At 32.9% G+C, this 24118-nt stretch overlaps 1 protein-coding gene across 1 annotated transcript in view; it reads left to right on the top strand.

Moving 5' to 3' along the window:
* The first annotated feature begins 9623 nt into the window (after positions 1 to 9623).
* inc (BTB/POZ domain-containing protein inc) overlaps positions 9624 to 24118 on the top strand; it is a 45460-nt gene continuing 30965 nt past the window's right edge. Inside the window, exons 1-3 of the mRNA XM_085817043.1 lie at positions 9624 to 9920; positions 15135 to 15243; positions 21709 to 21800. Of these exons, the coding sequence (XP_085673169.1) occupies positions 9711 to 9920; positions 15135 to 15243; positions 21709 to 21800 (411 nt within the window). The 5' untranslated portion in view covers positions 9624 to 9710. The remainder of the gene's footprint in view (positions 9921 to 15134; positions 15244 to 21708; positions 21801 to 24118) is intronic.

Raw genomic sequence — 24118 nt, forward strand, 5'->3', positions numbered from 1 at the left:
ACTGTTGTCACAAGTTATTCGATTTATTGGATTACTCGTATAAAGTGTGGATTACCCAATTGACGACGATCATCTGTCGGGTGAGTACAAAACTTTCTTTCCAATATGAAATTAGTAGAAATTCCAGAATTGGAAGCAGCTTTAAAGAACAGTAAAAGTTCTGAAATCAAAAGTTTGCATAAGTTTATTTTTAATACTGATGGAGATCGAAATAACCGGAAAAGATTACGTGAATTTTCTGGCTTTATATTTAAACCAGATTCTGAAGAATTTAATAAGAAAATAGATGCAGTGCAGAATAGTTTTACTTTGAATGAGTTAATTAAAATTTGCAATGTACTGTGCATAAATTCAGAAGGTTCAAAAACGGAAGTCGTAACCCGAATTGTCTCTTTCCTATGTGATTTATCTGTATTATTTGAAAATATTTTGCATGAAGAAAATAGTGATATTGAAGATGAAACTATTAATAAATTTTCTGAAGTAATGCTTGATGATAATCAAAGAGACAATCCTGGTTTTAACGAGTCTCAAGTAAATAACAGTATGCAGCTTCCAATTCAAGATCATTTTAAACCTCATCTTAGTTTTTCTGATATTGAAAGTATTGTTAATCCTTTTTCTGGTAATACATATGAAAATGTTGATAAATGGATTGATGAATTTGAAGATGTTATAAATTCTTTAAAATTGAGTGATTTGCATAAATTAGTTTTTGCTAAAAGATCATTAAAAGGTAAAGCGAAACTATTTATTCAGAGTGAACCTAAAGTTAATGATTGGTGTAAGTTAAAAAAGCTTTTGAAATCTGAATATGGTAAAGCTTTTAATTCTGCTGAGTTGCATGAAATGTTATGTAAACGTAAATTAATGCCTAATGAATCTTTAGATGAGTATTTTTTGAAAATGAAAGAAATGTGTTCGCGAGGTAACATTGAAGATGCTTCATTAATTAAATATGTTATTGATGGTATTCCCGATTCTGTGGTTAGGAAAACTATATTATATGGTTGCGAAACAATATCTGAATTTAAACAAAGGCTTAAAATTTATGATAAAATGAGATCGGACAATGATCAGTTTAAAAATCCGAAACCGAAAGTAGACACTCAAGTTAAAGATAGAAGTAAGCTTTCGTCATCAAACCGAAATCAATCTAACGTTAATAAGGTCAAATGTTTTAATTGCCAGGAATTTGGGCATTATTCTAAGCATTGTGTAAACAAATCAAAGGGTGTAAAATGTATAAAATCTAAGAAGTTCGGGCATTATTCAACGGACTGTCCAGATCAGACCACCGAGACACATCAAGCAGCTTTATTACAACGAATTTGTGACAAGGATAGAATTATGAAGACTGTAGAAATAAATAATCATTTAGTTGATAGTTTAGTTGACACTGGTTCAGATGTAACGATATGCAGCGTAGAGTTATACAAGCAGATTGGTTCTCCTAATTTAAATTGTAGCGATATCACATTAAACGGAATTGAATCAAAACAAACGTACCCTATCGGCTTTTTTATTTCTGATATTTCAATTGATAGTTTTTTACTTCGTACGAAAATTTATGTTGTTAAGTCATTATGTAATCAAATTGTATTAGGTTTAGATGTATTGAATCAGTTTAACTTCTCTTTTACCGAGAATGGCCTTCAAATAATTTCTCATCGGAATAAAAGTAATGTAAACTTGATAACTGCTGAGTCATATCGAAATTCTAACGTTCGTTGCGTTATGGGAAATTTGAATATTGCTATCTCATTGAAGAATGCTTACGATCCTTCGCGATCGTCTGGCGTCTCTGTTAATGTAAACAAAAGTCCCGAAAGCGGAAGTAGCTCGACGTTTAATTACCTTTCACATCTAGTGAATGCTATTTCTGTCAATGAGATTGATTTATCGCATATTTCAAATGCAGAACATAAAGAAAGACTGTGTAATTTAATTAATTCGTACCAGCCTCGGAAAAATAGACAATCTGACTTCAAGATGCAAATAAATTTATGCGATGATATTCCTGTCTGTCAAAATAGAAGATACATGTCTTTCGCGGAAAAAAAATTGTTGACGATCAAATTAAGGAATGGTTGAAAGAGGGCATAATAAAGCCTAGCAATTCTAATTATTCGGCGCCTATTGTTTTGTGTAACAAGCGTAATAATTCGAAACGTTTATGTATAGATTATCGGAAATTGAATAAGAAGATTATTAAAGACAAATTTCCACTGCCTTTAATTCCGGAAGTACTTGATCGCTTAGAACAGTCAAAAGTCTTCACGACACTAGATTTGAAAAATGGCTTTTTCCATGTAGACATAGACGAAAATTGCACCAAATATACCGCGTTTGTAACACATAATGGTATCTACGAATTTCTTAAAGCTCCTTTTGGTTTATGTATTAGTCCAAATGTTTTTCAAAGGTACATTTATTCAGTATTTCGTGACTTGCTAAATGAAGGTGTACTAATTATTTATATGGATGATATAGTCATACCGGCTAATGATGAAGTTGAATGTTTAGACAAATTAGAAAGAGTATTCAAAACTGCTTCGGAGTATGGATTACAAATAAATTTCAAAAAGTGCCAATTCTTAAAACGTAAAATTGAATTTTTGGGACATGTAATTGAAAACGGAACTATTCGACCATCACCTTCCAAAACTGCTGCTGTTCGAAACTTTCCACAACCGCGTAACTGTAAACAACTACAAAGCTTTTTAGGACTAACGGGATATTTTCGTAAATTCATTCCTCAGTATGCTAAAATAGCTAAACCTCTTAGTGACTTTCTTGGAAAAGGTATTGGTTTTAAGTTCGATTCCGAACAACAGGAAGCTTTTTGCAGATTAAAAGAAATTCTCTCTCAGGCACCTGTTCTACACATATTTAGGCAAGGATATCCATTAGAACTTCATACTGATGCTAGTAGTCAAGGCTTTGGTGCGGTATTACTCCAATTGTCTGATGATGGTAATTATCACCCAATCCAGTATATGAGTAAGAAGACTTCACCGCAGCAAGAGAAACTCTGTAGTTACGAATTAGAAGCCCTTGCAGTAATAGAAGCTCTGAAGAAATTTCGAAACTATTTGTTAGGGACTAAATTCAAAATTGTAACTGATTGTAGTGCTTTTCAGAAAACTTTAGATAAGAAAGATTTAACTCCTAAAATTGCAAGATGGGCAATGTTTATTGAAGAATTCGATTACGAAATTGTACATCGTTCAGGAAGCCAAATGAAACATGCTGATGCTTTAAGTAGAAATGCTTTAATTTTAACATCATACACATCCGATGTAACTGAGAAGATTCGGTTAGTACAACAACAGAATGAAGATGAACATGTGAAATTAATCAAGAATTTAGTTGAGAAGGGAGAAGAAAATGGATTCTTCGTGAGAAATGATATTTTGTACAAATTTGAAAATGGTAAAGATCTTCTAGTAGTGCCAGAATCCTTACAGAACGAAATCATACAGAAGGTACATAAAAAAGGTCACTTTGCTGTAGATAAAACTGTGAATGCTGTAGAGCAAGAATTCTATATTCCCAGACTGAAATGTAAAGTTGAAAAAGTAATTGCTAACTGTATAGAATGTATACTGTACAACAAGAAGCAAGGAAAAGCAGAAGGATTTCTTCATCCTGTACCAAAAGAAAACGTTCCCTTGAGTACGTATCATATCGACTTTATTGGACCTCTTCCATCGACGAACAAGAGATACCAACACATTCTAACTGTTGTCGACGCTTTTACGAAATTTACTTGGTTCTATCCAGTGAAATCACCAACTACGCAAGAAGTTATTTCAAAATTGAAGCAACAACAGACTGTATTTGGAAATCCAGCCAGAATCATTTCAGATCAAGGTAGTGCCTTTGCATCGAAAGAATTTTTAGCTTATTGTACTGAAGAAGGAATAGAACATGTCAAAATTACTACCGGTATTCCAAGAGGTAACGGACAAATTGAGCGAATTCATAGAATTTTGATTCCTATTTTGTCAAAATTATCACATGAAGATTCAACGAAATGGTTTAAATATGTTTCAGATGTTCAGAGAATAATCAACAGTACAACTACGAGAAGTACAAAATATTCACCGTTTGAGCTTCTCATAGGCACGAAAATGAAGAATAAAGAAGATTTGAGAATTAGTGAGATATTGAATGAAGAATATCTAAAACAATTGATGCAAGAACGTGATGAAATGAGAGAAGATGCGAAAAACAACATTTTGAAGATACAAGAAGAGAATCGTAAACAATTCAACAAGAAACGTAAGAAACCGAAACTATACAAGATTGGCGACTTGGTAGCCATTCAGAGAACTCAATATGGGACTGGTTTGAAACTACGACCTAAGTTTCATGGACCGTATAAAATCATAGCTGTTCGATCAAATGATAGATATGAAGTCGAGAAAGTAGGATGCCATGAAGGACCAAATTTGACATCTACTGCGGCTGACCATATGAAGCCATGGTCAAATTGATTCCATGCTTGTATCAGCTCAAAACCTAAGGACCTGATACTCTCCTTTTTTTTTTTATATATATATTATTATCTTTGCAGGTACATGATGGTGATGTCTATTCAACAGACATCGAGGACGATGCCTCTTCAGGCTGGCCGAAGCTGTGGGAAATCATACCGTCCAATGCTGAATGAGAATTGCCCGTTATGACGTCATCAGTACAGCATCACCCAGCGCAGTAAGAATCATCCCAGACAGCGCTGAGACCTGGTCGAGAGTGGAGGGCAGACGTGAGCAGACGGCTCACACGTCTTCAAGAGTTTATAAAAGGACTGTTGGTGCATCATTATGTTAATCCTGCATACCGTTAACTTCATCTTTATATACTTTTTTTATTTACTTTTATTTCTTTCTATTAAATAAACCATTTAAATATTACTTCGTGATCTCATGCTGTGAATCAAGTCAAATTCTACATATATATAAATATATTTATATACGTTTGGTGCGGTCTATTGCAACCAAAATACGAGGTGCACATGTACATGTTATAGTAGTCCTATATACAAAATTTCAACGTTCTGAGGCTACTCGTTTTTGAGTTATGCGAGATACGTACGCCCGTACGTACATACGTTCGTACAGACGCCACGAAAAACACTCTTCAGAATTAATTTTAAAGCAGTTTTATAATTTTTTTGAAGGAAAAGAGTATTTTATTCTGTCCTTACGCACAGATATCACGCAAAAACATTGTTAATTTGCATTCGATAATGGTCAGAATGGATATTTTCGTTGAAATATGCTGCCTGAAATTTTTCGCGATTACAGTACTTTATTCGTACAAGAAATATACTTTACTCTTTTTATTCGTACAAGAAAGTAAAAATGACAATGAAATATGCAAGTCTCTTAAAAACACCGACCTAAGAAATACGATGAAAAATTGTTGCCAAACCCATATTTCTAAAAGAATGAAACTATTCAAAATGATGCGATTTCATCAAAAATCTATTAACAACAATAAGAAAGGAAATTTTCTTCCAAAATCACATTTTTAAAGATGTGAGAAGTGTACTCGGAAGCTTCATTTATTATTATTTTTTTTTTAAAATACAAAGTATTAACATTTTTCCAAAATTCTTTTTGTAAAAACAGTCGCAAGGATGAAAGTTTAACGTGTCCAAAATTCAAAGAAAAATAAACTGTACATTTTTAAAAATAAACTTTTTTAGAAAAAATCCCGTTGATAAGGTGTTAAACCCACTTTGTTAAATAAATTCGTATTTAATCGATTTATTGAAACACGAAATTTATTTAAAGTTCGTAAAATAGCTAAGTGCCTACGTTTCATGACGATGTGAAAATGGAGTGTGTAGAGTAAAATCTTGGTTTCCTATAGTCCATTATGTCTCAAAATGACGCGATTTCATCACAAAACATAAAATAAAAAAATTCGAATTCGAATTTCGAAAAAATCGCTTCGAGGTGCACTGGCTCTTGTCTAGATGCACCTATGTACCAAATGTCGTACCAAATGCCGTGGGTCTAGTAGCTTACGCGCAGCGCAAACGAAAGACACAAACATACACACACACAGACAGACTCTTTCTTTTATTATATGTAGAGGAGATTTGAACAACATCCAATTTTGGACTAGTTACGCTAAGTAAACATGATGATTTTAAATTAAAACGGCTAACATTTTTTTTTAGCGATTGATAGCACTTAAATTCAGATGCGCACCCGAAGTTCTCGAATTTTCTTTTGAACCTTGCTTAGTAATAGTCCACAAGGCCGCCATTACGTATGCAAGAAGGAATGGCATTTGCAAGCCAACAATATTAAGTGACTCATTGGCCAGTCTACAGGCCATTCTGAGCATTGAAAACAATTAGTCCAAGACATTCAAAGAAAACTCCTAACACAATCAGAGGCTGAAAGACCAAACCTAACATGGGTTCCAGCTCATGTAGGCATCCATGGAAATGAAGTAGCTGATCAATTAACAAAAGAGGCAGCCAATGATACAAATAGGATCGAAACTCCAGAAAGACTTCTCAAATCCTACATGAAAAAGCAGACATTAAAAGACCTGGTAGACGAATGGCAAAGACGATGGACAACAGGAGAAACAGGCAGACGAGTCTACTCATTCTATCCCAAAGTAAAGCTAGAGCAAAGAAGTACCACAAACGTTTTAACTCAGTACTTCTCGGGCCATGGACCCTTTCAATCTTAGCTCTACAGATTCGGTCTTAGAATCACGGATGAGTGTCAATGCGGAGAAGTCGGTGATCCAGATCACTACCTTTTCCAGTGTCCAAACACAAGCACAATCCACTTAAAGAAGCCGTTAGAAGTCCATAAGCCAAAATGGGCAGAACTCCTAACAAAGAATACAGTTGATCATAGAAAGCTTAGAGACATAATGCATCACTGCACTAATAACTAATTTCCACTCACTAAAACTACTACAAAGATCTGACTGACTCTCTACCTTTACCATCACTGCGTAATAACCTGATTAAGGTGATGTGTCACACCCAAAATAAACTAGCTACTCAATTCTCAATGTTTGGCAGGATGCCAAATTCTATTCGAAATAAGGAAAGGAGTTTTTTCCCCTGACTCTTCTTATGCTGAGTAAAGGGACTGAGTGATAAGACACTCACCCTTTCTTACAGTAACTAGCTGTTACTAACTGATTGCCAACAGGCTAGTCCCTTCAATGTTATCAAGTAATGCAAGTATGTAGCATAAAAAGTAGAGATCAGAGCTGGTTACATTTTGTACTCCTAGCTGCTTCATATTGTAATTTTATATGGTATTAATGAACCGTATTTAAATTATGTATAGCATGTGATGGTTGTATAGTATTGTAATATTGTATTGGAATAATGTAATCCTGTATTAATGCCTTATGTACTGTATTATTATGCAACGTGTATTGTGTTAGTGAAGTAATGCAAGTCCTCTTTGCTGCACTGTAAGTTTCAGTTGCATATCACGTATTACATGCAGACAGTATGTATAGTAATGATAAGCTCAGAGTTGTACATTGATCTCTTTGTCGTCTTGCACTTTGCTAAAGGCATCAAATGTTGCAATAGGTGTTAAATATTTTAGGCAGGTAACATCTTTTACTCATTATCATTGTGAGTCATATCCTGTTTCATTCAATTATACATAATCAAGCATCATGCGTTCTAAAAAGTATTGTCAAATGTATCGAATGTGTCATGTGCTGTAAAAAGTCTCTAATGTTCTAAAATTTACCAAGTGTTTCTGAAATATTAGCATGTAAAAGTAATAAGTTAGTCTGAGGTGTTATGCATGTCATATCAAGAAGTATCATTATAACCAAAACAGAACAATGTAACTCATAACTCTGTAAAGAAAAACGGCTCTGTAGGCCCATGAAAATTTTTTTTTATTTAGTACAAATAAATATTCGGAGGTCTGGGCTTTAATCTGTGTAAGGCAGTCCCACGACTGTCAGGCAACGGAGCCCAGGCACTCTGGTCTTCAGTCCAAGAGAGCTCCTGAGCATTAGATATTAGTTATAGGTAATAGATTCTTAAATTGAAGAAATGTGAAAATTAAATGCAACAATTTCTGGCTTCTGGTTTCTATTTTGTATTACACTTAAGAAGTCATATAGTGTTGTGAAAATTAGCAAGTTTGAATTATTGAAGATTGCTATCTTAAACATAAGGATTTTACTGAAGTAATTGCCCTTTTATTAGCTGATGTAAGAGAATATGGGACATGTAACTCTAAAACGCATTGCAAAATTGCGAGAATTTATATCTGTTTTGCAGTAGAAATAGATATTTAACTCCGAGCACGGAAAGAAAATTTTGGTGTAGCACCAGGGTGCCTGCGTCCAAGATCCTACCCCCACATCGAAGAATAGTGTTGTTTACGAATGGTACAGGAAAATAACTTGTACAGCTTACACATAATAAATTCAAGAAATGTATATGCAAATATATTTACATGACATACGTAATTTTTACGTAGGTCGTACAAAGATCTCAGATGTTGTGAAGAGCTGTCTGGAAAGCTACGAAGTTAGCCGTCGAGCTGGTGATAACCTGTGAAATTACATAAATGTATATAAATAAAATTTATTAAGCAAGTGTGAACCCAGAGGTACCATATGAAAATACGATATGAAAATAAATGAAGATAATACATATGTATGATATAAATACCAAAAAGTAATAAATATGTCAGTGAAGATACTACACAAATACAAATTACATGTCAATTAAGCCATAAAGGTACATTAATCTGGTAAGTTGCCAAATATGGCCATTGGTCTTTTACTATACGAAGGGTCGTTTACATCATAATCATATACCCTGATGACAGGATTATTGATTCGTTTTTGATCATTAAAGAACTTACGAGCAGTGCGGCAATAGAATGACTTAAGCTGCTCTATGCGTAATTCCTCATGTAATTTTAAATTTTTCACTTACCACGAAGAAGAATCAGTAATCTGCCGCAGTACGCAGTTCTAAGCAGTAGCAATTCTGTAGCTTTTTTCCGGCACGATTTGCATGAATACGCCCAAACTGGGCAGACACAACAAAGTATGGGACACAACATAGATTTTTAAATCAGTAGCTTGTTGTCTATAGAAAGTACACTGTTTCGAGCAATTAAGGGGAAGAGTGAGCGTTTACCTCCTCGAAACTTTTTAATGATAGATGTAATGTGTGAAATAGATATTTATGACGGAAGTTTTTGTTCATTCATTTCTTTGTGCCAATGTCTGTGGTAATTTTATATTTACATGCTACATATCGAAATCTTTTAAGCTCTAAAAATGTTTGGCTCTACACATCCCCAGGTTAGAAAAGAACAGAAAAAAATTGTTGTCTGGTAAACGACCTTAATGCGTTTTAATTTAAATAACTTTTAATGACGAACTCGCGTTCTTTTTCTTTCTTTTTTTCCCTTGTTTATTTCTAACGTGAATTTTAAATTAATTTATTAAACCTTATTTTCTACATAAATTATAGTGTGTAAATTAGGAGTTATTCTTATTTGATGAAGTAAATAACCGTGAAATCAATAACTTTTTTTTTGAAAACTTTCCTAGAATTGGTGAATTTAACTGTGATACTATTAAGAACCGTAAGCTGAGTTCACTAATTCTGAGTTCGTGATCTGTTTGTGTTACTTAAATCGATTATTTATTGTGCATAAGATATGGCTACCAAACATTATTTAAATCACTGTGATCGTAATGATTCAGAATCTTTTGAAGAGTCAGATGAAAAATCTTATCGTAAAACTCAATGGGTTAAATTAAACGTCGGTGGAACATATTTCTTAACGACTAAAACTACTCTTTGCCGTGACCCCAACTCGTTTTTATACCGGTTATGTCAGGAAGATCCGGATTTAAATTCCGATAAGGTAAAGCGAATGGTTTTTTAGCGTTAGCAGTGCTTGAAGCATTTATAGTCTGACTTACAAAATATTCTAAAATTTAGTCTGAACAGTGCCGTTTCTTAGTAAAAATATGAAACCGAGAGGAGGTGGGTTACGAGGAGTCGGTATTTCGTAGCATGCAGGAGTTTTCGCTAAATATATAGCAAGTTATTTTGTAGTTAAAAAGAAAATACGCAATATAGCAAATGATTTCTGAATATTTGTTCCATGTGATTTTCTGTTACTAAAAATTGATTAATGTAATTTTTTAGAACATGAATATGTTTTAAGATTGTAAAGTAGTCATATCATTCAATTTATTATGGTTTGAACACTCCAAGAAATAATTATCATCAGTTGTATTTAATAAGCTTTTAACTGAGAATTGCTTTAACTAAGAAATAACAAAATGTATATTAGATATGAAAATGTGCAATTATTTATGCAAATTTTTTCCTAAGTTTTTTTTTTTATAGTTTATTTAGGGGTAATTTTTCCTAAATAGGTTACTTGTAAAGGAATTTATTTTTGAGTTTTCAGAATATTTTGTAACCATGTCCAAACCGTAATAATATTTTTTTTTTTTTTTTTTTTTTTTTTTTTTACCGTATCAAAATATAAAAAAAATCTAACTTCCAGTTTATTCCTTTTTGTCAGATAAGGAGTTATTTCAATTTTAGGAAGATATCTGGTGCATTAATACTAGCATTACTTTTATTAGATAAATAATCATAAAAATGAATTTAAGTGTAAATTTTGCATTTGTTTGGTGTGCTATAATTTTGACTTGTCTAAAATTAGTGATAAATCTGCTGTAGCAATTACTTTTCTATATTTTTTGTAAATTGACAGTTTATGTTATCTAAGTCAACTAACCTGTTTACTTAGTTGTGCCTCAGACGGTATAGTGGTTAGGGAAGGCTGACTGTAATATCAAAGGGCCCAGGTTTGAATCGTAGAGAAGGCATTAATGGTCTTAGTAGTGGCTAGTGCCATTATAGGCATGTACCCACCATTTGGGGGAGGGGAATTCATACTGTCATTGTTAGAAAGAAGTTGTTAGAAAAGATAAAAAGTGGCCTAAGGCAGTGATTTTTCAAGTGTAATCTGCATTCATTTTTATTGCTAAAAAGTGTGAAATAATGAATGCTCATTTAATATTTTCTAAGCAATTAGGAAAATGGGATCTTTGGCACTCTTGCTCATTTTGGCATCTGATTTCTTTTTTAAGCATTAATTTACCGAGTAAATTCAATTTTGAAAGATTTAATGTTATGGATATAAAGTCTGTTTTATTTATTTACTTTACTGAGATTTTTAATTTAAGGTAAATGCTTTCCATTTTAGTGCATATTTTATTGGTTTTATTGGCTTAGTGTCTTCAGATTGAATGAATAATCTTGATTTAACAAATTTTATTGAAAGTCCCTAGCAGTTCATTAATTCTCATATTCAACTGTATGTTTATTAAATTTATTAAATCAATAATAAAGTAATCCCATTTAGGCATACACATCAAGTAATTTACATTAGAAAAATTGTTATGAAATGAATATAAGGTAATAATTCTTCTCTCTTAAATCTCATTAGGTAAAATTTAAAATGTTTATTTTTTTATCCCATTAAAATATTTCATTACATTATACTCTAGCTGCAAAATGACTGTTTAAATGCCGTGTCTGAATTGTATGTGCCACTGTACAATTCAAGTTATAGTCTGAGTATTCTCATTAGTCATGAGATAATCATATTTAAAACCATTCAAATCATTCTTTCATTTTAAATCATATCTGTTGTTGTCTTACATGTTTACTTCTGTACAATTAATTCTTTGCTCATAATTATTCTGTTACATGTTGAGGTACTTTTTTTTTTGTTAAAGTGGTCACCTTGGTCAGTTGCCAGAATAAGCAAACTAAATACTTGCAACATTACTTGCAACATGTTTTTACTTGCAACATGTTTAGTTTTCAACCTGTTTTGATTATGAAGTTGTCTGTATATAACCAGTTCAATATTTTTCTTCTAAAATGTTCACCATTATAATTTGTTATTAATTTCAAACTAATTATTTTGGGATATTTGTAATGGGCAATGTGTTTGATTTTCATGCTCACTTTAGGCCTGTATGATATCATTTCTTCAGTATTTCGCCTCCTCCTTAAAATACTAGCCATTCTAACGTTTCCCGGTAAAGTGCAGAATCGCCCACTTATATTGCACGTATCGATGGACAAAGTCAAGGGAGTGCACAGTGCCAAATTCCAAGTTTGTGCAGTTTTCTGAGGTTTTTTTAAGTGAAAATAGGTTGATATGTACATGGATACTGAGTTTGTGCAATTCTTTCACTTGTTATTTTGCCTTTGTGTAGTGGCAATTTTTGGCGCACTGCTTGCTAAAACAGCTGCTGAATATCAGTAGTAATATACATTGGATGATGTGTCTTCCAGTTGTGCTTCTTGGTCTTCGATCAACATATAAAGAAGATCTGAGTGGAACCTTCTCGGAAGTGGTCTACAGAACTACTATTCCTCTTCCTTCAGAGTTTTTGCTATCCACCCGTGTTTCTAATTCTGTTTTTGTTGTAGATCTGACTTCATTTATACAGAAATTGTGTGAGGGAATGAGAGAGGTATCTCCAAAACCCACTTTCAGCTCATGTTAACAATTAGTATTTCATGCTCCCAGCTTTAGTCATGCATTCACATGTTTGTGAGGCACGATGCACTGAAATCACCATTGACTCACCCATACGATGGACCATTTAAAGTAAAAAAAAAGTTTAATAAAAATTTTACTCTTCTGTTTGAGAGAAAGGAATTAGTCATTGACATTGATCATCTGAAACCAGGATTTTTTGTTTCAGGCACTCCAGCATCCGTTTCTGTTCCTGAACAAACTCTTAACAGTAAATACATCGGGCACCATGGTTGAAATACCTGTCCTGGTTAACCAAGCATCACCAGTGTATAACTCTCCAAACTCTTATCATTTCAGCTGTTTTCGGTTCAAAGCACAGTTTGGTCAAACTTACAGTTAATTACAGTTAAGTTTTAAGTTAATAGAGTTTTAAGATTTTACAGTTCTTTGAAAATAGATTCTTTTGCAGCCTCTTTTTTTTTTTTTTTTTTAGTTTTTCCTCAATTAGAACAATAAGCTACATTTTACTATATTATTTAGTTTAGATTGATCATAGAGAAAATAGACAAGAAATATTTGGCTAGGCAGGTATGTTTTCATAATACACATCTTGAGGGAGACCTGACTCTGTTTACACTATGTACAAGAAATATCAGAAAACTATTCATATAATCATGTTCAGCAATTAGAAAATGAATCTGAAATGTAACTGTTAGCATGGAACACTTTTATGATTTTTGTGCTAACTTAGTGCATTTGATAGATACTTTTGTTTCAAAAATTCACTCTTTAATATGTATTAAAAAATGCTGTATAATCATGTTTTAAAATGAAAAAATTGCATGTAATATTTATGCTTTGTATAATTTTTTGCATGTAACACAGGTGTTAATCTTGAACTTTTAACTATAAATTGCATGCATACATTTATTTAGCTTAAATAGGAAAGAAATTATCTGTGTTTACAAATACATTATTTATGTATCTGTAAATATCAGGTTTTAATGAAAGTTTCCTGCCACCGCAAATACCATCTGTACAAACAGTTCATGTTGGCAGGTTTAATCATATTTTGCCAAATGATTTTTGGCATTCAAAAGAAAGAGACTTGCTTTAAAACACTATGTTGTGAAATTTGCATTTAGGTACTAATGTTGTACATATAACACTGAAGGTTTGGTACTAAAAGTTCAAAAACAAGGAGTTTGACATTCAAGAAGCAGAACAGTCTGGCTAGCGTACCAATGTTGATGAGGCCTGCCTGCAAGAACTTGTAGAAGAAGATCAGTGTAAAAACACTTGAGAACTTACTAAGGAGTTAGACGTGAGTGCCTTGTCCGTTAGTCGCTCTGTGCATCGAATAAACTTGACATACAAGTTCAGTTGCTGTGGGCTGCATGAGCTGACTCAAGCAGATATGGACAGACGTGTTCAGACTTGCAGTAAGTGGACTTACTTCAACAATGCAGGCAAAAAAGGGGTTTGATCTGTGCCTGGTGAGCCTGTCAGCGTTGTCGCAAAGTAAAATTTTACTAACAAAATGATCATGCTTTGTATCTGGTGCAATTACTGTGGTCCACAAAGAGTGTCTGGAAAAAGGTAAAACCCTTGAAAGTAAGGTGTTCAACAAGGTGCTAGTGTGTGGTGATGCTGCTATCAAGGAAAAACGTTGAACTGAGTTCCGGTGCAAAAAGGTAAATGTTCTATTAAGACAACGCAAGACCATGTGTGCCTGCATTCACTGGCTGAACACTGTAGGGACTTGAATGGGATCTTTTGCTATACTCACCATATAGCCTCGACATCACTCTTTCGGACTTGTATCTTTTTCAAATCTGCAGCTACATCTTACTGGTGCTGCCTTCCATTCTGCACAGAACATTCAAATGATCTGTTTTTGGACTCGCTGCCATCAAGTTTCTGGGCCGAAGGCTTTGAAAAACTACCAAAATGTTGGCAGAAAATCATAGATTTGGTTGGCGATTACTACCCACACTAAACATACTGCTTTCATTTTTTTGTTTTTTAACTTTATTAAGAATATTGTTTGGCAGAAAACTTTCATTAGAACCAGATATTTAGCACGTAACTCTCAGAAATATGTCAGAAATTCAAGACTACTAATTCAGAAAAATGTCAGTAGTAAAATTCTTTTATTTGCTACATGCTTAGGAGAATATTTAGTAATGCAAAATACTGCAAACAATACTCAAATTCTTCTATTTGCTGCATGTTTCAGTAGAATATTTAATAAGGCAAAATACTGCAAACAAAAAATCTGCTGTTAAAAGTCCAGATTTTTCATCAGAAGTATTTTTTATTTACATTGCGAATTACCATAATTCTGTTACCTCACTTTTGAAAGCAGATGTAAATAATTCATTGTGTGGGGTGGGGAGGTATGTCTCTAATTGCATTAATTAGATTGAACAGTTGTGTATGATAAATGTAATATTGTAAATATTTAATATTTAAAATTGTTGTGAAAATTTAAGCCTTTTATATTAATATTTTGTATTTGCTTATGCTTTGATTTGATTGGAACTATATTTACTTTAGGATGAAACTGGAGCATATTTGATTGATCGAGATCCAACTTACTTCGGACCTGTTTTAAATTATTTGCGCCATGGGAAACTTGTAATTAACAAAAACTTGGCTGAAGAAGGTAGAAAAATTTTATATAATATTAAATATATTTTGCTTTATTTTTTAAAATAAAATGAAATATTTATACAATTGTGATTTTAGCTTTATATTATGAAATGCTGTTTTCATATGTGATAAATTTTTCATGAAAAGTGTAATGGTGTGACAGCTTATGCACACAATATTTATGTGACAAAAAATAACTCAAACAGAAATTATCAGAAACTGGTGTATAAGAAATTGCTTTGAATCAAGTAACAGCTTCATGTATTAAGCTTTGTTAAACTTTTTCTGCACAAATAATTACGGAACTACTCTCATATGAGCCCTCAGGTCGCCAATTGTGGTGAGAAACTCCACGTCGCCATATTACTACCTAAATTTTTTGTCTACATTTCGAACTTTTAGCCTAAAATGTCAGCAAAAACGTGATTTTTGCACGTACAAAAATCATATTTTGAACACACAATTTAAGCTAAAAATTTGAAACGAGAACAAAAAATTTAGGTAACGAAAACATAAAGTTTCTAACCAAAAATATTTGACAAGAATCTATGTACACAATGATGTGTTTTAACTTCAAAAAGAATTGCACAATCTATGAAGTGAAGGAATCTACGAACTACGCACACCTAGCTTAAATAAATCAACATAACAACAATAAATTTCAAAGACTACCATGTACACTTTCTTTTTAAACTTCTACGAAAAAAAATCTACGAATTGCACAATCTAGGGGACGAAGGAATCTATGAACTACACACACTTTGCTTTAATAAATTAACATAACAACAATAAATTTCAAGAATACTGTGTACACAGCATTCTGTTTAAACTTTAAAAAACATCTGTGAATTACATAATCTAGGCATTGCCCACTAATCAACAAAATAAACTGAACTAAAATAAATTTCAAGCAATTCAAAAAAACAACAATGACAGAAACTCGTACCAAAAAAACAATGAACTTAACATTCTACTAAATAAGAACAAGAATAAAACAAAATGCCCTTATGATAAATAAATGCTTCTTCGAACAGTAGAAATACCAATTTCAAACATCATCAAAACAATTTCACCACAAATTTGTTAAAAGCATCTTCGCTCGTTTCAGAACAACGATGGCAAAATATATAATTCGCCAAATAAAACTCCAAATCGCATTTCCAATTATAAGTCAGGAACGTCACTTTAACACGCCGCCACGTAATCTCTATTGTATTTATATGACAGCCAGACTCACTATCCACAAAATTGATACTATGTTTCATAAATAAGTGTTCAAAACCTTCTTCTCCTAAATGCTTGTTGAATTTTCAGCCACCCGAAAAGTAGTTGTACCAGGCACGCGACTAAAATTTTGCCAACACTTCATAAATCATTTAATTACCATACGAACCAACTAACAAATCCAAGTTTCCACATAAAAAGGGCTGCCATAGAAACCAAAATCGCCCCCAAAACCATCGCAGAACAGAATGCATAATTGCGCCAAAAACCAGTGCACAACATATATCGCTGCATTTGGCAACTTTAGGGTGCATGTAAGAGTAGAGCTGTAATTACTACTGTGTATATTTAATTTCTGATCTGTTTGTTCATAAAATCTGATGTTAATTATTAAAATGTGTATTTGTGAATGTTTTCAAATATAAAAGTAAAATTGGATTATTTTTATATAGCATTAATTTTGAAGATAAATTAATTAAATTATAAAGAACATATATATATAATTCAGTATATGAATATTAGGTTTTTTTTTTTTCCAAAGCATGCTTTACCTCAAAGATGTATGTTACATAATAAAAACTTTTTCACTTAATATAATTTAGTATGCAGAGTATATTAATTACAACTGTGAAATTAAAATCTGATATGTACACTGCTGGCCATTAAAATTGCAACTCCACACAACACAGCATAAAAGAAAAGTTGTGTAGTGGATTTCTCATTCACAAAGCACTTTGTAAGGTCAGAATTTGATCAGAGTATCGTGTTTTGCCTCGAATAATAATAAGAAATGTTTACCAGCAAGTGTTGGAATTCGATAGAAGCAGGATCATTGCCTATTGAGAGTATGGATTATCGATCCACAATATCACCCATTGCACTGGTCGACATCCAAATACAGTCATGTGCATATGGAATCAGTGGGTGCTGAGGGTCACACTGAACGGCATGCATGATCTCAGCGCCCTCCCATGACTAATACCTGAAAGGACACACATATTGTGAAGTCAGCCCTGCAAAACCATATAACCATATCATGGACCATTAGTATGGAAATGAGCATGTTTGCAGCATGCCCAGTATCCATTCGTACAGAGCGTCGACGTTTGCAGCAGCATGGACTGTCAGCACAGTGACTATTATTGAGACTTTCTTTGACAATGCAACATAGAGAGAAACAGCGACTCTGGCATGTAAAACGACAAAGATGGATACAGGAGCGGCACAATGTCGTCTTTTCAGACGAGTCCTTGTTCTTTTTCCAGTATTTTGATCGCCATATACATGTCTGGAGGCTCCAAGGAGACCGCATGTTGCCTTTTTCCATTCGATGTTGGCATAGGGTCCCTTCACGTGGTGTGATGGTTTTTAACAGCCGTTGGGTACATGACACACACATCTCTAGTTTGGATTGATAGTAATTTGACTGCAGATTGATACATTTCTGACATCTTACATGCAGTGGTTGTGCCCTATCTTTGAAGCCTGCCAAATGCCATCTTCCAAAAAGATAACACAAGACCACATGTTGCAAGTTTTGTGCTGATGTTCCTTGATACAGAGGTATTCGATTGACTCCTTTGTCTGCATGGTCTCCAGATTTGTCACCCATTGAAAACGTCTGGTCATGGGTTGCTGAAAGACTGGTTTGCCACCCCTCTGCAGCTAATACGGCTGATAAAGTGCGGCATAGACCTGAAGCAGTATGGATTGAGTTGCCCATTTCCGTCATCCAAGCTCAGTTTGACTCCATGCCTAACCGGGTAAGGGCCGTTTTAGCTACCAGGGATGGTTTCTATTAATTTCGCGCCCTTGTAAACTCCTGAACTTCATACAAATTTAATTGTTTTGTCTTCATGCCATAATGTTTATGCATAATAAATATCTTGGCTAATCTTTGGAATATGGTAGCAGGTAGTTTGGCGACATTTTGGTGAGGCGATAAAGTTTACTAGCTAGGACTTCAGCAGTGTACATGGATAAAGTCAAGAGCATGTGCAATGCCATTTTTGTGCAATTCTGGGAGTTTTTTTAAGTGAAAATAGGTTGACGTGTACATGGATACCGTGTATGTGTAATTCTTAAAAACGCGGCAAGCAGTTTGCGATTCTGCACTTTCTCTCAATTTCGCACCTAATCTTCGTCATGATTAAGCACTTTTGTTTCATAAAAGTTCTAGCATAAGCATAATTCGGCTAGCAGATTGTTGTAAAAAAAATGTTGAGTTAAAAAAAAAAAAAAGCCTTTACTTTGTGAAAACAAAATGGCGTCCACTAACAAACTAGCAAGTTGCTGTAGCAGGGTTGGTCGTCAAATTTTCGCCAAAAAATCGCCAAGTTACCATAATCCAAAGATTAACCAATATCTTTTTTATATTTGGTTTCCTTCAAGGTGTTGCAATTTTAATGGCCAGCAGTGTATTTTGAAATGCATGTAAGTAAACCCTTGCTGAAAGTGGAGATGCATGCAGAACAAGATTTTACGTATATGCCTTATCTTGTCTCCATTTAATTTGTACTCCAGTACCCAGAATGTTCTAAAATTCAGAGCTACTAACCACCAGCAACCCTTTTATTTATTTATTTTTTTTTTGTATGCTTTACCCATAGGCATTTTATACTTTTTCATAATAAAACATGAAGAGAGTCCCAATTTCACTTTGGCATTAAATGGAATTCTTCCATATTGAAGAAACAATAATTTATTTGCGTAAATCTGTGTGATGAATAATTTGGCTCTGTAGCTGCCTTATTGATTGGCATTAATTGCAAACCGAAACATTCTACGTTGAAAAATTGTTGTTGTACTCCTAATGAATGATTTATATCCATGATGAAAACCTGACTAATCATTATTTATTATTTTTTTGCTTTCATCATGTCATAACTATCAACACACATAGGGCAGCTTGAGAAATGACTTACCCTACAATATCTAAACAAAAGAATACTAGCAATTCAGTATCAAAGAACATGTAATCTTTTATGTTGGTATTGCTTGGTGATGATTACATTCTTCAGCTAACTGAACTGCAAATTGTTAAATGTGTTAGCAAGGAGAAATTTTAACAGAAATTTCTTTTCATGTGCAAAAGTTGATTTTGTAAATGATACTTAAAATTTTGTAAATGGTACTTACTCATTCTGAGTTATATGAATTGAGAGTAACTGATTTGTTATTCAAATAAGCCCAAAACCAGCACCACAGATAGTGCAGCCATATCTGGCAGCAGAATTTAGTGGGGGCAAAATTTTTAGAATTTAGAGAAGCGTCGAGCTGCAAAATTAAGGGATGGCAAAATTTTTAGAATTTGGGAAAGTGATTAACAGCAGAATGTAGAACTCACAGAGACTGTACTGCATAAGTCTGAAGTATACGTGGGAATTTATTTATTCAGTACTTGAATAAGCCTTACACATATGTGGGAAATATGCATAAGTATAATAAATTACTAATATAATTCAGGCATATCTTCATTAGCACATGATAGAAGCAAAACAAAATTTAGCAGAACATATATCTTCATTTGCTAATCTCATGATACATCACCAATAGTATATAGCTTATGCTAATAAAGCTTTATAATGATAGCTGTAAACTTGAAGGTTTTCTGATATCTCATGCAAAAAGCAAAATTTTCCAGTTAATGGAATTTGTGAGGGAATGTGGAGAAGTAATAAATGATAGTGATATAACAGAAGTTTTTCATTGCGATGTTAATGCCCCGATCATCAGACAATTAATGGATGGTAAAATCTGTAGTATAATTCCAGATTCAGCAAATATCACTATCCGTGGCGAAGAAAATGACAGAGGTTCTAGACAATGAAAAAATTTTCTATTTGACGTTACTAAGGGGAATGTGTACTATGTAGTGCTTATTTTTTTTAAAAAAAATTATTGTCTTTAAAATATTTGTTTTAAAATAGATAAATTTTAACATGACATGTACAAGGTATTCCAAAAAGGTTGTTACAAAATTTCTTTCTTTAAATATTGATCTTAGTTGTATTTTCTTAAAATAAGATGTAGAATTTTTTTGAAAAGAATCATAATAGAGGAAGTTTTCAAAAAAATAAAATTAACTTATTATATGAACAACAGTGAGGAAAAATTAAAGTTATTTGAGCATTTATTATGCTTTAATTAGCGGGAAAAAAGTTTCCTAATGTTTACTTGGAAAATCAGTGGAGATAGCTGAAATTGAATTTTCTACAATAAATTTTTCAATGCTTATTACCAACTTAATCCCAAGAAAAAAAATTCTAAGATGCTGCTTCTTTTGGGACTAAAATTTTGGTCTCAAAACTTTTTGAGAAGTTTCAGAAAAAACTTTGAGAAAATATATTTCTATTATTACAAATTCGAAATGTCCCTGTAACTTGGATCATGATTCATTCAATACATTGCCTGATTAATTTTGATACTTTTCGAGAAGGTTAAGTGCTTATGTTAGAAAAGATGTTGAATGTCTACATGGCTTGACCAGCTATAAGTTTAATGGTTCACTCTTGGACAAAATTTAGTGACAACATTTATTTATTGCTGACTGATTGAAAATATATATTATCTTAGCATGTTTATTCATGAAAGTATAAATTTATTTGCTTTTAATTAATTAAAGCTTAATAAATGTGTTACTAATTGAAATTCTTACTGTACGAGCATGATACAAAAAATATTATAATTTTCTTTACAGAACTTTTCACTCATAGTGTCAAGGTTGTTTTCATAAAATTCTACTCCTTATTTCAAGAAATTCTGATTCTGAAAGTACATACTGAATACCTGTTTAAGGCAAAAAGAGTCTAAAGTAGCCTTTTTTGAACACTTTGTAGATGAAATGTAAGAATCTTGATGCAGCATGACATTAAAAGTAACATTCTTTATATAGCTTTTGATTTCAATCTGAGTTTCTGTAGCATTCTTTTGAACCTTATACCCTGAAATAATGATAGAGGAAGGTTTTAATTTGGGACGTTACATTAGGATATCCATAATCATACATAGTTTATACTCCATTTTTCAGGTACATATTCTAAGAGTAAGAAATGAAAAGGTTTTCTTCAAAGTGAGTATCACGATACATGAAAAATGATTTTTTATGACTATTATAAAATTACAGTGATTTTTCCTCTTCTAACTTTTCAGCTGCAAGAGATGTGACTTATATATTGAGAATAATTTAAACTATCTTTGTTATATTATTTTCTGTATGCTATGTTGTCTATTAATAATCTATTTCCCTTCTAAGGCGTACTAGAAGAAGCAGAGTTTTATAATATAACAGATTTAATTCGTCTTGTGAAAGAGAAGATAAAAGAGAAGCATGTTAAAATGAGCAAGGTATTAGTTCTTTAACACTCTTTAAATCTGATCTTGTGGACTTTCAAAAGAAGTTTTTAAATTTTAGTAAAATATTTATTTTAGAAAATGGTGTTTGCTTTCGAAAAACCGCTTCTTTGTTGTGTGGAAATCCTGTCAGGAGGTTGGTGGTAGAGGGAGTTATACAAGTTTCTCAGATTCCATACATTAACTTATTCAAAACTGACATAGATATTCATGATCAGAAATGAGATGGCTAATTCATGATCAGAACTGAGATGGCTAGTAATCCTCATGCTTGACTAAGTTAAATAATGCACTGCAGCTCTTTTCATATATATATTTAAAAAAATTTTATGATGGAACTGCTAAAATAAAACATACTTAAAAAAAAAGACCTTCCTTATTTAAATTAATCTTTTCAGTTCTGGTACAGTGAAAATGAAGTTATGAAGTTTACTTATGGACTGAGAACATTTTAGCACTGTCATTTCAGTTCTTTTATAATAGTGACTGCTAGTCACCAACTATTGCATTACTACAGCTAGCATCAAATTTAAAAACTGGGCCTAGTTAATGTCCAAAAATGCTGCTAGACTCTGTTGCTGTTGGTTGAAAGAATACTTTGTAATAAAAGTTCAATTTTGTTTAAAAAATAGGCTTTGTATGTGAATTTTAAGATTGAAATCATGAAAAGCTGAGATTTGGTGGAAATTCATTTGTACTGCGCACATTCTTTTAATGCTACACATATGATGAAAATTTTGATTTTGATGGTAGTTGACACAGATGCATGATTGCGGAGCTTATTAAAGAAGCAGAGAAGAAAATGTATAGATTATATTTTCTGAGCTTAGGTTAAGAATGATAGACTTTTGGTTTCAGTTCATTCCTGTTCACTAATTTATTTGGAAATTTTAACATTATTAGCTGAAGGATTGTGTAAATACCTATATTAGCTTTACTTGAGAATTGTGTGACAAGAATTACTTTTGAAATGATGCAATTTAGAGAGATTTAATATAAGCATGTTACTATTTTTTAAGATGGAAAGAGAAAATAGCCAAATTAAATAGGAAACTTAGGACTGTTGCAAAATAAAGGTAACTTAAAGTTTTCTGTTTAAAATGAAAAAACAGCCTTAAAGTCTGTGAACAATTTTATCCTGTTATTGTCAGCACCCTGTAAGAGGAAGTGCTGTAAGTTTTTGTGGTACTATTATGCATATACCAAAGCTTTCTCTACCAATTTGTTTTGGCTTAATATAAATATTTTAGGAGTATTTTTCTTCCATGAACAACCAGAGTAACAGCCAGAGTTTACCTCGGTACATTGATTTATTACATTTGTCCCACTATTGGAGGACTGTCAACCAGAGGCGATTTTGTTGCATGTTGAGGTAACTTGGGTTACTTGTCACAAAAACTTTGAACTTTTTAGTGAAAATGTGGATAGCACTAAGATGGTAAGTTGTTCCATTCCCAAAGAACAAGCTATTGAAGTTGTTCAGAGACACTCTTTAATTTCCTATTGGCCAAATTCAGGCATTGATATCAAGGATCAATCAAGGAAGTTTAATTTATGGAGCACTTAAGTACGAAGTCTTTACCTCCACATCATCAAAGATGAAAATTTATCTTATCAAAAGATGGGTTCATCTAATAGAATAAAAATTTGGAAAGACAAAACAAAAGCTTTAACCTTTTCGCGACGGCGCACCTTTGTTTAAGATGCTCATGCGGGACGGAAGCGAATCGAAAGCAGTCACCGTACAGGATGGAGGTTTTGCATCGCTAAGCCTAATTTTATAAAAAAATTCAGAAAAAAATAAGTTTCACTTCTAGCCTCGCAATTTTTAGTATCATTTTAGATTATTACTTGAGCTCTTATATATGTTAAAATTAGCACTTAACCTTCCTAGTGGCCGATACCCTCAACTAAAATCTCTTCATCTCAAGTCTTGAAAAGAAACCAGATTCTACTATTTCTTCTGCCCATTCTGTATCCAGATTAAAGCTAAAAGCGGCAGACGTTTCGCTGTCTTTAGTTGCTTTCCCCCCACTCAAATGACCGTCGTTCAGCGGGGCGTATTGACGTGTCCATGTCCTTTTGTCCAGCAGGCTCCCGTTATGGCAAGAAAGATTTAATTGAATGTATACCAGATTTTAGTGGTTATCGCCGTGTTGGCTGCGTAACTAAGCAGATTTTAAACAGCGTACGTACTTTATGAATATGTGTTTGAAATTGATATTGCTTTGCGTTTTTAGTTTTTTATTTGGAAAATTATTTACTTTTATTTCTCCGTGTTTTACTAAAATATTTCACAAAATATGCATAAA

This window comes from Stegodyphus dumicola, chromosome 5 (genome assembly GCF_044657685.1).
Source record: "Stegodyphus dumicola isolate Sdum_Otavi_A_Nest chromosome 5, ASM4465768v1".
Lineage (NCBI taxonomy): Eukaryota > Metazoa > Arthropoda > Arachnida > Araneae > Eresidae > Stegodyphus > Stegodyphus dumicola.